We start from the raw sequence: 18,813 nt of genomic DNA, 5'->3' as shown, positions 1-18,813 counted from the left end.
GGATACTTCGATTCGTCAGTGGAAAAGAGATGGAGAGCTAGTAGGAAAACCTTTGCATAGTGATGGGGGAGCGATAGTCACCATGGCAGTCTCCCCGGATGAAACAATGATCGTTTGTGGAAACCAAGATGGCTTACTACGGTTGTGGGATATAAAGGAGGGAAGCATGATCGGAGATCCATGGGGGGGGCATGATAACACAGTGAGGTGCCTTGATTGGTCTTGCAATGGCATGGAGATAGCAAGCGGATCTGAGGACGGCACCATACGACGCTGGAACCCAGATACTGGTCGACAAACATCACCACCCATACAGACCAGTGGATGGGTCGGAGCCATCAAGTACTCTCCACAAAGTGACAAATTCGTGAGTGGCGGCGTCATGGATATGATGATCTGTGTGTGGTCAAAGGACGGCAAGCTGCTTATCGCGATCAAGGGATATGAATACCGGGTGACGTCATTGTGTTGGTCCAAGGACGGCGCACATATATTCTCCGGGTCAGGCGATGGTACCATCCGAAAATGGTGGGCGATCGATGGACAGGAACTCGTTGTTTTTCGGGGTCACACCAACTACGTCAGATCGCTCTGCCTTACTCCCGATGAAAGCCATATTGTTAGCGCATCAGATGACTGCTCCATTCGCATCTGGAATCTCAAGACCAATCAAGCATTCGGAGATCCACTCTTGCATGATGACAAAGTCTGGGCTGTTGTCATGTCCCCCGATGGTAAATACATTGCCAGTGCCGGAATAGACAAAAAGATATATGTATGGAGCCTTGAGGCGGCACTCAAAGTCATGGTATGTATGCGCTTTGTTGCTTAATTTTTCTGCCTAACGGTTTTGACGATTTAGGGTGCGGATACAAAACTCAAGGCAAGTCATCTTTGCTGCTCTTTCATGCTACATCTCACTTTAAACCAGGGACATACAGCCCAACCGAGAGTTGTGCGGCAACCAATTCCAATTGTGAGGAATTTATATTTTCTCATATGTTTCGCTCGATTCTTAACGTCCATTCTGCATCTCACACAACAGGCCAATTCCAGAGGCTCGACAAAATATGTCAGTAGAATTTTTCGTTCTTGAGCTGTTGCTAATTTAAATTTGATACAGGGCAATGATTTCTTCAGCAATGACTCAAATCGTGCAGCTTCGTCTCCAAGTCCATCTTTCCCTCATTGGCGCAATTTGTTTGGTTCCCTCAACTCCAGTGCGCAACCTAGAGATACGCTCCCACCATCCCCTCGCAAATCCCGACATTGGAATTTCAGCTTACGTCCTCTAAAAAGGTCAAGCAGCATCGTCGATGTACCTCTGGCTCAAGATGACGATGTGAGTAGCTTGCCTTTACTCTCCTTTTATCCCATCATAACACATTGCAGAGATATGCCATTGTCCCTGAAACCGATGCGGAAGCGGCGGAAGCCATGCGGCGCACAAATGGCAACGGGGCCGACAATTCAATGCAGTCAGGTCAGCCAGCAGGGGCACAAGCGTCTCAAGTACAACCAGTCCAAACACAAGGACAAGGCCCAACTGACGGAGCGCCGGATGTTGTGTGTGGAGTGAACTGCTGCGGAATTTTCTTTGGTATTGGTCGTCGTCGCCCTGCTTCGCACAACTCATGAAGGATGGAGGATGTGTGGAATGCACACGCTCAGTTTAACTTCCTTCCTCCCCACCTGTGTCTGACCCTCTTCGTAATCGATATTCGCGTCACCCATGCGCTCGGATCCATCTCTCTTCGTGCACCTCCTTTCCCTTGCGCTGCTTTTTATGGATCCACACCACTTGGGAAGTTAGCTCCGTTTTCTGGCATGCAGCTCTTGGTTGTGCAATGGTCTTTTGCGCGGGGGAGCTTGGTGTAAGCGACCCGTTGAAGGATTTCTATCGATGAGCTATCCTACTCATTCTCCTTCATGAATCAAAGCGCTACGACAAGCAACATCGTAGCTTATGCACTTTATCTTTATCATGCTTTCGACGCCTCCTAGACTGAGAATTTAATATACATACAGATTTTCACATTGACAGTCTGAACTTCTATCTTCAAGCAACCACGCACGATGCCTGTTGGAAGCAGTGGAAGGCTTATTGAGAAAAGCAAGCAAACATACTCTCTTGTGTTGGGAGTGCAGCAGGAAGGTTTCACATGCATCTTTTGCACTTTCATGTAATACTTTCACAGAAATTGATGAAAAATCTCAGACCTGGCGTCCACCGGAACACCATACAGCTGCTCTGTCACCAGAATCTCGTGGAAGCGTTCATCGGGCTCGGACTTTTCAAAGGCTCAAAAGACGATATTCTGCGCTCTGGAACTTTAATTAGCTTAGTATTTTTCCCTCATGGAGTCGGGCATTCACTCGGGATGGATGTGCATGATGTCCCGAGTGCAAGCAAACGATACGACTGTTCCGTAAGATACAGTCAGGGACCCCAGTTTCTACATACCTGCGGCTCTGGTTGCCGCTCGCAAAAAGAAATATTTGTGGTAAGTCGGAACCCCTTCCGTGGATCTACTTCTGTGAACATATATTCAAAGCTTTAGACAAGTCTGAATATGTGAACCACGACTTGTGGAAGGAGTATCGCGAAATGGGTGGCGTGCGCATTGAGGACGACGTATTGATCACTTCAGATGAGTGCAAGAATCTAACCAAGGTTGGAGTGATGTTGAATGGCTAGGGTCGGTGTGCTCTGGTGAGATTTGAATGTACAAAATTGGAAGGTATTCGCTGTGGATAAATAATGGCTTGAATGAAAATCGGTGGAAACGCACTAATGCTGAATATTTAGTAGGGCTCAGAATTGCAGTCAATTGTATCAGGCGACTTTAATCCAACACATGATTTCAGCAGCGACTTCAACGAATAATGCAGGCCAACAGATATGACGCTTTATAGCGCCAGTAAATCATCAAGTTAATTGCGATGTCCTGCCCTCGTCCATTGTCACCTGATTTAGTACACACCTAGTATTCCCCAGAATGGCACGAATGCTCGAAGTACATGACGGATATCTTCCAGCCATGCGTGAATACTCAGAACATAGTGAGTTCCAGCTGATGAATTCAAGCGCCTCCCCCTTGGGAGCACCGTAGGGCAACTGAGCCATCAGTGAGTCATATTTCTGCCTTTGCATTAACATTGTTATTGATGCGCAAGATATGCAGTTCGTTGCTGACTCGGTTTCGGATATGATTGCTTCTAGAGTTCTGCTCAATTTCACTGGTGCATGTGGAGTGGCGTCAGCGCCTGTGGAATCAATAGAGACAAATCAATATGAATTTGATTTTGACTGACACTCAAGGCATGCCGTCCTGTACTGAGCGATTTGTGTAAATAAGCGCCCCGCATCGAACTCCTCGACTAGCTGCTACCTGGACCGTCACATACTGGTGGTTTGGATGTTTTGCCTCAGGCAAGATTTTGATCGAAACAAGTATAATAAAATAGTCGTTCGTACTTCGAATTTCATTGCTGAATGACAAGACACGTATTTGCATATATTTGTGCCCACAACAAAACGTAGAGTTATTATGTAATATTTGTTTACACTAAAATGTCAACACCTTGCCCAAAACCCTGCGTGTTATTCCATGTATATGGGTTCCGTTGAATCCGTTCTGTATGCCATTCCGCCCTGATGCTAATTCATCTGTTTCCATTTCGTCACTACGCTATGCACAGCGTACAGATTAGAAATGTGCATGCACCCGCTTATATTAGTTCAGTCACTGACGAAACGTACATTGAATTGCCTCAAATTTAAAACTGGATCGAGGTACAGCCACTGATATGCAGTATCAGCAAGGCGCTTGCAACCACAGCATGCAAAATTGGCCCAAATAGCAGGTCGTTTCATCTTCACCACATACTCATCTCTCCTTCCCCTCGATTTTTTAGCAGTGTTTCACTGTCCAGTCCGTCTGTACAACCCGACATCTTTTATCGATCAAGGTCATGCCACACGAAGAGGCCGAGTCAAGCACATCGACGAGACGGGGAGAAGCGCTACTGCACTTGCCGATGTATCGAACGAGTGCGAAGGACCCACCACCATATGGTGCACAGCACATCCAGGATGCACTTTGGAAAGGTGAGCAGCTCCCTCGTGATACCCACTAGCTTACTCAATTTGAAGCAGGTGGGAATGAAGCGCTTCCTCCTAATTGGCAGCAGTATACGATGTCGTCGGATGGTAAATCACTATATCAAGATCATACGGTCGTGATGTCCTCGCGGAACCGACCTTTACCAGGAGTGCGACTAGGTGAGCGACGAAATCACGACAAGGAACGACGAACTCACGGTTGATTATAGATATTCCTGGAGATCTCGTTGATCCGAAATACGAATGGTACATTTCACCACTGGGTCGGTCCTACTTCGTCGATCATAAGAATCGGACTACGTCGTGGAAGAAACCCAAGCCAGAACGTCCGGCAGGAAGCTTGATACCTGAGTGCGTCATCGAGGGTCACTCTAAATCCATATGGGACCTTGCCTACTTGGGTACCAGTGGCAATATAATGAGCGTGTCTGATGACGGTTCGATTCGTCAGTGGAAAAGAGATGGAGAGACAGTAGGAAAACCTTTGCATAGTGATGGGGGAGCGATAGTCACAGTGGCAGTCTCCCAAGATGAAACAATGGTCGTTTGTGGAAATCAAGATGGCTCAGTGCGGTTGTGGAATATAAAGGAGGGCAGCATGATTGGAGATCCGTGGGAGGGGCATAATGACACAGTGAGGTGCCTTGATTGGTCTCGCAATGCCCTGGAGATAGCAAGTGGATCACAAGATGGCACAATACGACGCTGGGACCCGGATACTGGTCGACAAACAGCACCACCCATAGAGACTAGTCATGGATGGGTCGACACCGTCAAATATGCTCCACAAGGTGACAAATTCGCGAGTGGCGGCGTGGATATGGTGATCCGCGTGTGGTCAAAGGACGGCAAGCTGCTCATACAGATGGAGGGACATGAATACTGGGTGACGTCATTGTGTTGGTCCAAGGACGGCGCACATATATTCTCCGGGTCAAGCGATGGTATCATCCGAAAATGGCGGGCGATCGATGGACAGGAACTCGTTGTTTTTCGGGGTCACACCAATGTTATCAGATCGCTCTGCCTTACTCCCGATGAAAGCTATACTGTTAGCGCATCAGATGACTGTTCCATTCGCATCTTGAATCTCAAGACCAATCAGCCAGTCGGAGATCCACTCTTGCATGATGACAAAGTCTTTGCCGTTGCCGTGTCCCCCGATGGAAAATACATTGCCAGTGCTGGAGCAGACAAAAATATCTATGTATGGAGCCTGGAGGCTGCACTCAAAGTTGTGGTATGTGTACGCTTTGTTGCTTAATTTCCCTGCCTAACGTTTTTGACGATTTAGGGTGCAGATACAAAGCTCAAGGCAAGTCATCTATCGCCGCTGCTCTTTAAGTTTCACACCACATCTCACTTTGTACCAGGGACATCCAGCTCAACCGAAAGTTGTGCGGCAACCAATCGTGAGCAACTTCTATTTTCTCATATCTTTCGCTCGATTCTTAACGTCCATTCTCCATCTCGTACAACAGGCCAATACCAGAGGCTCGGCAAAATATGTTAGTAGAATTTTTCGTTCTTCAGCTCTTGCTAATTTGACTTGGATACAGGGCAATGATTTCTTCGGCAATGACTCAAGTCGTGCAGCTCCGTCTCCGAGTCCATCTTTCCTTCATTGGCGCAATTTGTTTGGTTCCCTCAGGTCCAGTGCCCAACCTAGAGATACGCTTCCACCATCCCCTCGCAAATCCCGGCATTGGAATTTCAGCTTACGTCCTCTAAAAAAGTCAAGCAGCATCGTCAATGTACCTCTGGCTCAAGATGAAGATGTGAGTAGCTTGCCTTCGCTATCCTTTTATCCCATCATAACACATTGCAGAGATATGGCATTGTCCCTGAAACCGATGAGGAAGCGGCCGCAGCTATGCAACGCACAAATGGCAACGAGGCCGACAATTCAATGCCAGCAGGGGCACAAGCGTCTCAAGCACAACCAATCCAAACACAAGGACAAGGCCCAACCGTCAGAGCGGAAGACTTTGTGTATGAAGGAGTGAGCTGCTGCGGAATTTTCTTTGGTCGTCGTCGTCCTGCTCCGCATCAGTCATGAAGGAGGGAAGACGTGTGGATGCACACACTCATTTTAACCTCCTTCCTCCACACCTGTGTCTGACCCCCTCGTCATCGATATTCGCATCACCCATACACTCGGATCCATCTCTTCGTGCGCTTCGTTTCTCTTCCGCCGCTTCCCCCCTATCCACACTACGTGCTGACACACTATCATGCTTTCGACGCCCTCTAGACTTTCAGTTTAGTGTACATACAGAATTTCCCACCGACCAACTTTCATTCTCCTGCACCACACAGTCGACACCTCATAGCACCACTTTTGCAAATGCATTCATATTTGAGTTCTTACAGAGTCATCAGATTCCTGCGTGTCTCGCTCAAGGTAACCCCCTCCCGCCATCAAGCTAACAGTTATCATGCAGCTGGTTGTACTGTAGTGTAGTCATTGTTAGTGACACGCTGAGTCACAACAAACGTGGATGCGGATTGAGATATTCGTGCATCGCGCAACTGATAAAAGTGACATTAATACATGTGAGTATCGTCATCGCGAAGTTGACAGAGAAAGTGGATGGAACCATAGCGTACAGTGTTGGACGACGATGTGAAGAGGACAGCCTGGGCAAGTTGACATAGCATAATCACTCTGCAGAATCGTATATTTTAACAGATGAGCATAAAAACTGCAAGACACAAGTACCAATGTCCAAAAGCCTGTAAGTAAGAGTAAAGAAATCACTGTGAAGGGTTGCTGAGCTCAGATAGCTCAACCCAGCCCTTCGTGTTTGTAAGCATGCGTAGAAAACCATCGATATCTTCTGGTTCTTCGTCGTTGGACTGCTCGGCTACTCCCGGTACCAGCAGTAGCCTCTCGAGGCGGAGATCAGATCGACGATCGGTCTCTTTCTTGAGCACAAGGACACACTCCACAAGGAAACGCCATATACGCGGATCTACGTACGAGGGGTAGTCCAGCAGATGACCCAGGAAAAAATATTTCTTCTCGCCGCATGTCACAGCATCTGATGTCGCCCATTCATCCAAGGGGCGTAGTTCCGCTGATAAAAGAACACCCTCCTTGTAACGCAAGCAAATCCAGATAAAAACCCACATAAATGATTCCAGATCGTGGCGATATATGTGTTTGACTTCGCCTCGTTGAGCCTTTGCGGTTAGAAGATCGAGCGCCATAAACGGTACGGTGCCCGTACGTTCGTTGCCTTGAGGACCCACTACATTCGCCAACGAGGATAGATCGTAGTCATTTAAGACACCGATTAGTTTGCCATTTTTCTTGTACCACATCAAGTTCCCAGGACTGATATCTCGATGATAGACCCCTTCTTCCCACAGAGTAAGGTGACCTGCTTGCTATGTCAACGAAGAGCCACATAAATTCAATCCAACACGTACACAGAATGCACTGACGCCAGATATCGAATAGCTCTTTGCCGTGAAGCTTCGTGATAGGGTGGAGTTTGCGGAATATGAGAATGTAAAGCACACGACTGCCAGTGGTGGGTTCCGGAACCCCGAGCGCTTCTCGGATGGCGGACGTGGGATTTATGAACGTGTGGTGCCAGAGCAGCTCCGGAATATGGTTTTTCACGGTATCGTGCGTCTCAGCGATCTCTTCAACCCTTTTCAAGATTTCCGGCTCACTAGTACGATTTGCATCTCCCCAAAAGATCTTGGCGACCATCCCATCCGGGAGGTTGTCGTATTTCTTCGCAAGCGCTTCGCTAGTAACAGGGACCACATTGGTGGCCCGTCCTTGTAGTCCGTAATGCGTCACTCTTTCGTCGTGGCTGGTGTGAAGCAGCAGATCTACCTCTCCGAGTTCTTCGTCCTTGATATTTAATTCGTGGCATTGTTTCCCCTCAAATTGGACTGGGAGGAAGTCCTTGTTTCGGCCCCAATCATGTAGCTCGAAGCGTTGTAAAGCGTACAATAACACCATGAATCGCGGGAGATCTTGAATGAAGTTGATTCCTGAGCTTTGAACGATGCCCTGGCGATCATAATACCAAATCCAGACCACGTCGTCTGAAAAAGCTATGGTAAGAGCAAGGCCAATCCCGATAGACAAATGAGCTCACCGACGACGATGAGATTAATCAAATAATTGACGGCAAGATTGGCCGCAAACATTTCAGCGGCATACAGGCCCGTCTGGACGGTCACATCCGGCTCGTCAGGCATGATCTTGGTTTTTTTTGCGGCGGATTGCAAAGTGTTCGTGGCCTTGCGCTTGGAGCTGGATCTACCCTGGGAAGGCTGGGCAGCAGTCAGGCCAGAAGATGAAACTACTGCTCGGCTGATTTAGTTTGATCTTGAAATCAGGAATATATCACTTACGAGCAGCGTCAGACGCAGGTTGTGCTATTGGAGTCTGTAAAGGGCCTGATGCCGGATCATGAGCCTTGAGGTGATCTACCGGCAGATACTCTGGTTTGGTAGGTATATAGTGTTTCACACTATACGAAGAGGGCAACGGCGGTTGAATCCCTTGCTTCCTCCCTGGCGTCTTTCTCTTGAACTCGATGCAAGCTAGGACATCTTCCCAGGGGAGTGGCGCGGGCGGCTTTGTCATTGCATTCTTGACCATGTGAGCCTTGCGCTTCGTGTTGTGTTTCATGTCGTCTTTCTCGTCATCTTTATTGTCACCTTGCTGTCTGCCCTTCTGTTTTCCCTGTTTACCGTCCTTCTCATTCTCGAAAGGAGCGCATGCACTTTTCAATGGAAGAAAGAGGCCATCAGGCTTCCGAGTTGATGTCACGATCTGGTGGTTTTGGTACATGGGCATGTCATTCTGCTGACAGATCATGTCCACAGCGGGGACAGGTGTACGCATCCCGTCAACCTTGATATCTTCAAGACAAGCGAGAGCGATGTTAGTGGCTTCTATAAAAGGGCTGTAGAAGTTGTTTTCTGCTCCCGGACGAACACTTGCGATCGTTGTGAGCGTGAAAACGTTCGATCAGCGAAGGAGTGCTCACTATTTTTTCAGGGCTGTCTCGACACCCGAAGAGTATATGCCTCCGGCGGAGACCTGTCCATTGCAAACCGGCAGAACTGCCTTCAAGCACTTTTGCAGGAGCTCGGGCTGTTTAGTCTCCGGAGCACAAGAAGTGCGCTGCAAGAGAGACTGCAGCATCGCATCTGCCTTGCACTGCTTAGCCTGTTCGACGTCCCTCTGAATCCATGGGCGTACTTCTTTAACCCTTGATGGAATTTAGGTGCTACTCAATACAAACAGGAAAGGTGCGCACCTGACACCGACCAGGCTGATGTTCTCGCTGACGACAGCAGCTCCACGGCTGTTTGGGGTAGATTTTATTTCACCAGCATCATGAGCTGGTGCATTTGCGCGTGGTGGAGTAGACGATGTGCCTGTCTCTCCAGCAGAGGCCATCACGCTAAATGTTGTTATGCTGACTGAACGTTGTGGGCGGGACTGGTAAAACTAAGAGAACAAGAAATAATGAACACTTCCTGCTTCCCTTATATCTGGTCGACCAATGTGGCGCAAATGTGGCGAGCCATCGATCAATCTGATGTGGATAAGTATGGCGGACTGGCAACAATTGTGGACCTACAGTTCAACTCCGACGACGCGTTCCCATCACCACGCGCACGTGACTCTGCATTACCGTTTAAGCTGCCCCGAGCTCAGGTACCTAGGCCTAAACTTACTCGTAGTTCCTCATAAGTTCAATATAAATGCGTAGAATTTTTCATATTTTTCATGTTACGAGATACTACTCTACCACACTGTAACGACTCTCGTTTATAAAAGCGCTTTTGAGAAACTTGATTTCGGAAATTATGTTCTCAGATCTTCAAGTTAGAACGAAGTCCGATGGGCGACGCTCGCGCTATCATGATTGAGTCACAGTCCTCCGTTAGCCTCGATGTTGTTGTCCATGAATTTATTGACTATGAGTCGTTGAGATAAATGTTTCATTCTCTTTTTGTGCCGAACGCTACCTGTCTCGAAAACAAGACCGTTTGCTACTTGAAGTTTATTGATTGTTGCTCTTCTCCCTCTACTAGTAGGTCTTCATCCGACTCTCCCAACGTCTTTGTGAGTGTCATAGAAATTGTGATTTATGAGACCCTAAGATCGTTCAGTGGCCATCCAGATTCCAGACCAACTCTATCAGATATCACCATGAAACAGGGTTTTCCGAAGGCCAAACGACGGGGTGGCCTGCATACGAAGCGTGCAAATAATAATATTAAGGTTCAAACGTCCTGCTTCATCTAGCTCTAGAGTCGGTGACACGATCTACAAGGGTTGGGCTGGTCCAAGCGTCAGCTGGGGGTAGAAGTTCGTGGGGTGGAACCGCTGGGAGGGCGGGACACTGACTCTTAAGCAATGTGCAATATTGAATTTGAGATTGAGTTACTCTATGCTAATGATGATATCTTTGAAAAACGAAAGTTCTGTGAAAACTGGTAAGGGAGGCAAAAGGGAGGTGCAAGCAATACGAGGTAATGGTCATTGGTCACCGGTCACCCCAGGACAGCGTGGGTGCCGGGAAACTCCGACGAGCTACTGCAGGCACGTCAGAGTTTTTGGAAATAATCGCGATGAACTTAAGAACTCAGCTCGATGATTCAAGTCGATTAATTGCGGGGGTGAACTCGAAGCGAATGAACCCTACTCCCATCTATCCGATTGGTCTCTTCCGTCAAACATAATCGATCATTGACCACCACGAAGTACATCATGATTTCACAGGGGGTGTATATGTAACTCCATGTCTATTGTGTCGAATTAAGTCAAACGTTGATGGAATGGGTCCTATTATATCATAATATATGGTGACCCTAGCTTCTCTTAGCCCTATCCTATTTATCCTTCTCAACTCTTCCAGCACGCCAGGCACAAAGTGGGATACTTAATCGCTTCCCCATGCAGTTATAATTCATTAGGTATGTTTTACGTTTTGGATCTACTCACGCACCACTCTATCCATGTTTCCTTCAGTTGATGGTCGCCTTGCTATCTTCGCCGTCTTACCTGCTTCCCTGGTTGTCATCAAATCCCTCCAATGGCTCGTTAGGAACAAACAGAACAAACTTCCCCCTGGCCCAGTGCCGCTTCCACTGTTAGGAAACGTCTTATCTATCAACACCAAGGAACCTTGGTTGACTTATACCGAATGGGCTGCTACTTATGGTACGTGGTCATATAGTGCTACGGTGCATATGTGGTGCAGATTATCATATCAGGAGACTTGGTTTTCGTGCGACTTCTAGGACAGGAAGTCTTAGTGATCAATTCTCAGCACATTGCAGAAGCCTTGCTGAACAAGCGTTCTCGCATTTACTCCGATCGACCATACGTAGCCACAGTTAAGCCGTGCGTGTTGTTTTACTGTTATGTTATCCAACCAGTCCGAGCTTCAATCAGATTTGGCTGGTCGGTCAACTTTGCATTCACAGGCTATGGTGACGAATGGCGTCTTTGTCGGCGCCTCTTCCATCAGACTTTCCGTCCCAACTCAGCACTCAAATTTCGTCCAATGCAGCTCAAGCAGGCTCGTGAGATGATCGTCAGCCTAATTGATGACCCTCAACATTATCGTTCCCACTTCGCAACGTTTGTGGATCTATCTGTAAACATCAAAACTTCATCAACCTGTTCACAGATTCTCTGTATCAGTCGCGATGTCGGTGACATACGGCTATCAAACTGGCCTTCGTGATGATCCTCTGGTTCAACTCGTAGATGATGCACTGGCCATTGGGATTGAGGTGGTGACTCCAGAGAGAGCAATCTTGCTCAAAACCTTCCCCTTCTGTGAGCTCAGTTCTTTTTCTCATGAAAATAGCTGACATTCTGTACTCTGATCCAGTACTGAAGTTACCTGACTGGTGCTGGGGATCCTCAATCAAACGCGAGGCTCAAGCTTCCACCAATCTCATGACTGAAACGACGGAGGTGCCATTTCGATATACAAAGCAGCATATGGTGAGCATCTTTCGTTTCAAAACATATTAGGTTTGTCCTAACCGTTAATCGTATGGTCGTGAAGGTCGGGAATTTGGTGCATGGTCAGTTTTCAATGGTGGCAGAAAATCTTCAGCGAATGGAGAGGCAAGACGAGGCATCCAAACTATTATTTGAGGGTGCCTTAAAGAAAGCAGCTTCTACTGCTGTTATGGGTTCGTTTTCTCTCTTACAGGGCACATTATATTGCTTTTTGATACGTTTATGCAGGTTCATACGAGACGGTTAGCAGATGTCTTAATTATATCGCCAATTGCTCAATTTCTTCACAGACTACTTCAATCTTGATGGCTTTTGCTCTCGCCATGGTTTCTTACCCAGATGTTCAAAAACGCGCACAAACGGAGATCGACTTGGTGGTTGGGCGGGATCGCTTACCTACATTTGAAGACAGAGCGTCACTACCATATGTTGAATCTGTTCTGCGGGAGACTTTGCGATGTCAGCCTATCGGACCCATTGGTAATATTTTTCGCTTAGCGATGAGGCCCGCAATAAAGATGATATTATAGTGCCACGTGCCACCTCGAGTGATGATATATATGACGGTTACTTTATTCCAAAAGGTGCGCCCTTTTCATCTAATGAGAAAACCATCGATAAATCATACTATACATCAGGAACGATTGTCCTATGCAACATATGGTCAGATACATTCTCTCCGTTGTGAGATGCTGACCTTATATTGCAGGAACATTTCACGGGATGAAAAACGGTACCCTGACGCATCTACGTTTATACCAGAGAGATTCATGGACGCCGATGGTGGGCTGACGGACGATGACCCAGCTGAATATGTATTTGGCTTTGGCCGACGTATATGTGCAGGTAGGTTGAATTGTTTCATTCCCATACTGCATGTGATGAGTCAATACATTCTTTGGTCAGGCCGGTATGCTGCTGATGCCTCTGTGTGGTCTGCTATCGTGACTATGTTGGCCACGGTGGAGTTTTCTCCTGCCAAAGATGACCAGGGCAAAGTGATCGAATTTACCCCCCAATTCAAGACGGGACTCACTCGGTACCTTGTTTTCCTCATGTCATTTCATCCCGTCACTAATATTTTCACCGCTTTAGTGCTGCTACGGTCTTTCCCTGCAGTATTTCTCCACGTTCTCATGTTCATTCAGGAATTGTGGACGCTTTACGAACGGGGGAGTAATATGTATATGGTCTCATCGTCCTTTTCTATGTTCTGACTTGGGCCAACTGCCAATCTGTCAGTCCCCTGCATGATCTTTTCGTGCCACATTGTTCTCAGTGTACTTATAACCGACAAGTCCTTTTTTCAGTTCGAATTGCGTTGGCACATATGCCTTGTTTGAGTAGTTTTGATTTTCTACTTTGTCTATATTTTATGGATGAAAATATGACGCTTCGATATGACACTCCAAAGCGAAGCGAACTTTAATAATTGCACGATACACCTCGAGTGCACGACACAACATATCGAAGTGTGCAACGCAGCCCACAAGTGTCGTGTTCCTAACATTACGATTAACTTGTATCACAGCGGAAAGAGTTTGGTTAGGGCAGCCAGCTGTCAAAGGTATAGGCAATGAAAGCTCCATGAAAAATACACTGAGTAGGTGGCAGCGAGGCACGAGATTAGATGGCAATACACGTCGCCGATAAGATGATAATACTGAAACCAGTCTGGGACTATTACGACGAAGGGCAGATGAGCTATCAGGGTCGTAGGGATGGATGGGTCTGGCCAGGTTCTTCCAACAAGCAGAACTACGGACTGAACCAAGAACTGAAGAAAAAAAGACAAAACTTGATTGATGCACTGAAGAACTAGACGTAGACAGGAGGATCGCTGGCTCGTTTCCCAGACTCAACGACTTAAATGGCCCAGTCACGGCTTTTGAAAGTGAACGAGTGATTTTTGGGCTGTAATGAGTGCCACTGAGTGGTGAGAGGCAGAAACGCAGAAGGTGATCAAGTGGCTCTGGAACGAAGTCTGTGGCAATTGTGCCATGTTCCACAGAAAAAAGACACTCGTTGTCTGCTAGCCTCGACGGTCGACGAAATTATTGACTGTAGGTCGCTGAGATAGATGTTTCATTCTCTTTTGTTGTGCCGAACGTTACTTGTCTCAAAAACAAGACCGACCTGTCAGCGATTCAGTGTGAATGTGAGACCGAGAGTTACCGTGTTCAAGTTGGTCACGTGAGTGATTCAGATGCGTGATGACGGTTGAATCAAGCGTTGAATAAATATTATTCCGGCTTGCACTACTTGGGAGCTCTCCAACGTCGTGTCACTCACTCAGATCCATTTCTTTCCTACCAAAAGTTTAAACAGTCCATCAATCGTGTTAAGAATTCGAGAGTTTGTTGTCAACAGCTAGGGGCTGTTTCGCTCAAGCTTCTCTCGTATCCAGGTGCAACTATTGTATGTGCTTTTGAAAATCATACAAAGAACGGTCATACGGATAATTTACTGATAAATCAACAGCCTCCCTCTGTCAACCAACATAGAACTATAAAGAGGTGACTATTTTAGGAAATACTTTAGCCCTTTGATAGTAGTTGACGTCCGCGTTGCTACTTAAGGTTTATTGATTGTTGCTCTTCTGCCTCTGGGCCTTCATCCCACTCCCCTCATCGTCTTTGCGCATATCGTAGAATCGTGATTTGTGACACCCTAAGATCGTTCATCCAAATAAATCGCCATCATGAAACGGGGTTTTCTGAAGACCCAAAAGGCCAAACGACGCGTTGCGAAGGCTGTAGATTCTGAGTCTACCAAGGGGCCACCGCCCAAGAAATCCAAAGATAAGGATTATCCAGGAGAGCGGTATGTCGCTATTATCGATGCTCGCACATATTGGAACAATTTCGTTGCAGCTTAGATGCAACCTCACGAGCCGAATACACTGATTTCAGCAAGATTGACCCCCATAAACTTCCCAAGTCTATCCAAGATCAAATTGATAATGACACAAGTTGCGTTGGATATGGCAAGAATCGCATTGTCTTCCGTGTCTGGCCTCGTGATCCTAATGGAAAAGCCATCAAGCCGTCTCCATTGAGAGGCAAGGAGGCCGGAAATGGACTTGATTTATGGGGTGCGACGCTCTACGACTTCTACAATGTTCGACGTCTCCCAAATGTGCCAAACTATATCACCAAATCCACGGGAAGCAGACTTGCAAAATGGATGCGCCAGGCTGGTGAGCTTACAGCGAAGGATGAACTCTTTTGGGCCGATCAGGAAGAGGATCCCAAAGAGATACCAGTAGCTGACATCGGGGAACTGATTGCGTGCTATGACACGCGCGTCAAATTGGGCATATTCGATCAGTATTCCCGCCGAAAGGATGTTAGAGAGCAGGCAAAATCACACTTCCTCGGTTCTACCTACATAGCAGAAGTCACAGATGAAGGGGATCCAATCCCTCCAGTCGGTGATAAGGACGATAATATCAGTACCAACCAAGAAGAGGAGGCAGTAAAAGCTGCCAATGACGATGCCGAGGAAGATGCAACCGCCGGCGTGCAGCTCAATGATGTTATGCTAGTAGATGAACCAGACAAAACATCACCAGCAAAAGGCGCGGATAAACCGACAGATGAACCTGCCGCGCCATTGCCGAGCATCGATTCGCCCTTCCATCCTGACCATTATCCCTCTCCACATCCCTTCATCCCGTGCACACACGATGGGAATCCGACTCTCCAACAGCGGATTCCTTTGTATCTTCTCCCTAAAAAGCTCCATGTCCACGACCCTTGGAATAAATTATCTATTAATCAGGGCGATGATGATTACGAAATTCCATGGCTTTCCAAAGTCGCCAACCAAAACATCGTCCGAACTTATTCCCTCTCCCTTGCACCAGAAGGTAAAGAGGCTGCGTTGAAGGCGCAGAAACTAGCCGAGATAGCCGAAGACGAAGCAACGAAGGAGAAGACTATCATGCGCATCTTTCCTTCTAATAAGGAGGGACCGACGGAAGAACCGTTGATCGAAGTTTTGCTCCCTCCGCGACCCCGAAAGAGGACGCAAGTGGAAGAAGCTCATCTCTACCTTTCACCGCGTGCAGTTGGCTCTGGTAATCATTCGGTTGTGCACAGTGTGGAGTGGGAGCTTCCCCGTGACCTTTTTATCGAGCCTCGTATGTGCAGAACTTGTGTGGAGTTGGACGCCCGTCGACAGATCCAGAAGTTAAAGGACGATGGCAAATGGGAAGCACTCCTAAACGATCCAGTGGGGAAACCTGAAGAATCCCTGCAGGCTGGCCCGCATATAGCCCCCGGAACAGAGTCCTCGCAAGCCTCTGGTTCGAAGCGAACAGTTGGTCACGTTACCATCGAGGAACTCCAGCTCCCAGAGGTGACTGCATCCTTCATCAGCCCAGATGATGAACTTTTGGACAAACCGGGTGATGAAAAGTCCGCCAATGCCAATGACGCTGAATCTGTACCAACTTTGGATGGGAATCCTCCTGCGGACTCTTCCAGTATCTCAACTCAAACGGGGAATATCAACATCGGTGTTGAAATGGACGTCATAGACGGGCAAGGTGTAGAGCCCGGAGCCAAAGTGGAGCAGGAAGAAGCGCCTGGCGTTGAGATGGAGGTGGACGAGATTCAGAACTCCGAGGAACCGAGCACGCTGGAGTCTGCTCCCAGGGAGGACAAGGGGAAAGGAAAAGAGGAGCCAGAGCAGGACCACAGGAACGAAGCACAAGTTGACACAGAAGAAAGTGATGAAGAACAGAGTGAAGAAGAACACAGCGAGGAAGAAATATTCACCGTTGAACCTCCGAGGGTCATCCGCGTCGCATCTTACTCTGGACCAGTTCTTCGCATCCATACTAATGAGAAGTGGCAAGCCTCCAGGAATCAATGCGGGCACGGCGGGGGTGGTTCGGGGACCGTTCCGCGCACCGCGACAGTCACTGTTGTTGCGAAACTCTCGATCGAACATGACCTCCACCTCGCTCGAGAGGCAAGCAACTATCAATCGTTCCCTGACCACTTCTTCCAACACTGGAACGGATATAATGTCATGCCCCCTCTGCATGATCCTGTTCCTGTCGGGGCACTCTGCCCGCAGTTCTACGGGTATTACACACCCGATAAATCAGCTGACGGCAAGGATCCTAGTGACTATTTGAGTCCGATCTTACTCCTGGAGTACTGTGGCAAGGAGATAGACCCGGAGGAGTTGTGCACGGACGACAAGCAAGAATGCGCGTCGCTTGTCTTTCGCTTTCATCATGCGGGGTGGTTGCACGAGTCTTTCGCAGCGCGAAACATTCTGTGGCAGCAGGGCAAGCCAACGGAGTGGCCAATTCAGCGGCCATCATCGACTAAGAGCTTCCGCCTGATAGACTTTGGTAGATCGAGAAAATTGGATAGCTCATTAACAAGGGCGTCCGAGGAAGACGCAGCCTTGCGCCTGCTCCACCTGTTGCATCATGCGCAATAATGGATACATTACAGTGAAAAACCGATAGAAATGTTTGTTTTCTCACATTGATGCTTTTCTTTTCTTGACCTTTACTGCTTTATCCATGCCACAGATCATTTGTACGAAGTGAATGTTGTTATTTCTAAAACTTGACACGTGTTTGGTAGATCACAGCAAAAATAAAAACTGTATCAGTCGACGTCGTTCCCTTCTATTACCTGCTCGCCATCTTCCGAAAACTTCACGTTATTCTGTAAAAAATTGTTAGGTCGTTGAGCTAGAAAGTATTATTTGTTTTACTCACAGGGTCAGACGATGATTTCCCAATATATTTCGTGTGATCTGATGTAATGCGATTAGCCAAGTGTCTCGACGTGCTAAAGACAATATTTACAGCCATACGCCACTAAATCGCCTGTAGAATTGGTAAAATCCACGCGAGTATAGGCCAAGGATTTCCCTGCTTCGGTGAGCTAGTAGAACATTATAGCAAATCTTTGCATCACTGACCTATGGCAGTAAGTGTGGCTCGTGCATGAAGGGTATCGCCTGTCCTGCCTGCAGGTCGTACAAAGGATGCACCAATATCGGTCGAAACGCCAGTCATGTAATGACCTTTGCTTGCAACAGCGAGTGAACCGAAGGGTATCAGTCAGCGACAGGATTAGGCCGCCGTGCACGGTCTGGTTTGGTGTGTCGATAAGTTTGATACTTGGAGAAAGAAAATTGGATACGTACCCCGACTCTGTTTACTGGAGAGATATAAGTGTTTATGACAACAGGAGAGAAAAGTACGTACAGTTAAATTGATCTATCTTCAGCGAGAAATCAACTGTTCCGGGAAGCTGCGCGGTGAATAACGAGCTGAAAGACCTGGTCAGTATCGGATGCAAGTCAAAAATTTAAATTCTCACGTTGGGAAAACACTGTGCATCATGCCCTAGCTGCTGTATTCAGCGACTCGCGCCAAAAAGTGCTTGGTGGGAATACCTTTGTTGTCTATAAATGATTTCCACACCTGGCATAGTTTCCTGTGAGAAAGCACAAGCAAGCTGTATAAAAGACATACCCTTCGGGTGAATCTCAAGGAAGCAGACATTATGCGTCTTTCCAGTCGGATATGCCGTCCGGAAAACAATTGATGTTTCCAAAGGGAGAAGGAGGTTGTTTGATTCCAAAGCTCTTGCCAAACAATGGCTGCTGCCGAGACGTTGGA

The 18,813-nt window shown here is 47.5% G+C and overlaps 5 protein-coding genes across 5 annotated transcripts; 3 read left to right on the top strand and 2 right to left on the bottom strand.

The window, feature by feature from the left end:
* Positions 1-6,719: 6,719 nt before the first annotated feature.
* On the bottom strand, positions 6,720-9,751 carry EDB93DRAFT_687252 (uncharacterized protein). The gene is made up of 6 exons (XM_041457103.1): positions 9,421-9,751; positions 9,148-9,372; positions 8,507-9,096; positions 8,248-8,457; positions 7,562-8,194; positions 6,720-7,512 (listed from the first exon to the last, which is right to left on the bottom strand). The coding sequence occupies exons 1-6, from the start codon at positions 9,561-9,563 to the stop codon at positions 6,884-6,886; spliced, it is 2,430 nt and encodes an 809-aa protein (XP_041305192.1). The 5' UTR covers positions 9,564-9,751; the 3' UTR covers positions 6,720-6,883.
* A 1,358-nt stretch (positions 9,752-11,109) lies between these two features.
* Positions 11,110-13,565, top strand: EDB93DRAFT_1162273 (cytochrome P450). Its single transcript, XM_041450070.1, has 13 exons — positions 11,110-11,336; positions 11,390-11,519; positions 11,571-11,759; positions 11,809-11,960; positions 12,016-12,131; positions 12,196-12,325; positions 12,381-12,394; positions 12,443-12,632; positions 12,683-12,736; positions 12,791-12,815; positions 12,862-12,998; positions 13,059-13,191; positions 13,248-13,565. The coding sequence occupies exons 1-13, from the start codon at positions 11,132-11,134 to the stop codon at positions 13,330-13,332; spliced, it is 1,560 nt and encodes a 519-aa protein (XP_041305191.1). The 5' UTR covers positions 11,110-11,131; the 3' UTR covers positions 13,333-13,565.
* A 1,575-nt stretch (positions 13,566-15,140) lies between these two features.
* EDB93DRAFT_1056839 (uncharacterized protein) lies at positions 15,141-15,929 on the top strand (the record flags this gene model as incomplete). The annotated part of the gene is made up of 2 exons (XM_041444764.1): positions 15,141-15,442; positions 15,776-15,929. Coding segments are annotated over 2 exons (456 nt in total), but the record flags the coding sequence as incomplete, so codon positions are not given.
* A 1,221-nt stretch (positions 15,930-17,150) lies between these two features.
* On the top strand, positions 17,151-17,615 carry EDB93DRAFT_1055140 (uncharacterized protein; the record flags this gene model as incomplete). Its single annotated transcript, XM_041444743.1, has 1 exon — positions 17,151-17,615. A coding segment is annotated over one exon (465 nt), but the record flags the coding sequence as incomplete, so codon positions are not given.
* A 94-nt stretch (positions 17,616-17,709) lies between these two features.
* Positions 17,710-18,810, bottom strand: EDB93DRAFT_1162264 (thioesterase thiol ester dehydrase-isomerase). The gene is made up of 8 exons (XM_041450069.1): positions 18,667-18,810; positions 18,588-18,615; positions 18,512-18,537; positions 18,375-18,442; positions 18,108-18,217; positions 17,992-18,057; positions 17,902-17,939; positions 17,710-17,848 (listed from the first exon to the last, which is right to left on the bottom strand). Exons 1-8 carry the CDS (start codon positions 18,694-18,696, stop codon positions 17,789-17,791), a joined length of 426 nt encoding a protein of 141 aa, XP_041305188.1. The 5' UTR covers positions 18,697-18,810; the 3' UTR covers positions 17,710-17,788.
* Positions 18,811-18,813: the final 3 nt, after the last annotated feature.

Source organism: Suillus bovinus (genome assembly GCF_016758785.1).
Source record: "Suillus bovinus strain UH-Sbo-P2 chromosome Unknown EDB93scaffold_51, whole genome shotgun sequence".
NCBI lineage: Eukaryota > Fungi > Basidiomycota > Agaricomycetes > Boletales > Suillaceae > Suillus > Suillus bovinus.
This window is presented reverse-complemented; position numbering and strand designations above follow the sequence as displayed.

Coding starts and splice junctions, on each gene's coding strand:
- EDB93DRAFT_687252 (XM_041457103.1), bottom strand. CDS start 9,563: ATGGCCTCTGCTGGAGAGACAGGCACATCGTCTACTCCACCACGCGCA. Junction 9,097..9,147: donor GAGACAGCCCTGAAAAAATA/GTGAGCACTCCT, acceptor AACGATCGCAAG/TGTTCGTCCGGGAGCAGAAA. Junction 7,513..7,561: donor CTGGCGTCAGTGCATTCTGT/GTACGTGTTGGA, acceptor CATAGCAAGCAG/GTCACCTTACTCTGTGGGAA.
- EDB93DRAFT_1162273 (XM_041450070.1), top strand. CDS start 11,132: ATGTTTCCTTCAGTTGATGGTCGCCTTGCTATCTTCGCCGTCTTACCT. Junction 11,337..11,389: donor CGAATGGGCTGCTACTTATG/GTACGTGGTCAT, acceptor TTATCATATCAG/GAGACTTGGTTTTCGTGCGA. Junction 12,737..12,790: donor CGGTTACTTTATTCCAAAAG/GTGCGCCCTTTT, acceptor ACTATACATCAG/GAACGATTGTCCTATGCAAC.
- EDB93DRAFT_1162264 (XM_041450069.1), bottom strand. CDS start 18,696: ATGTCTGCTTCCTTGAGATTCACCCGAAGG. Junction 18,616..18,666: donor CCTTGAGATTCACCCGAAGG/GTATGTCTTTTA, acceptor AAACTATGCCAG/GTGTGGAAATCATTTATAGA. Junction 17,849..17,901: donor GGAAATCATCGTCTGACCCT/GTGAGTAAAACA, acceptor AATTTTTTACAG/AATAACGTGAAGTTTTCGGA.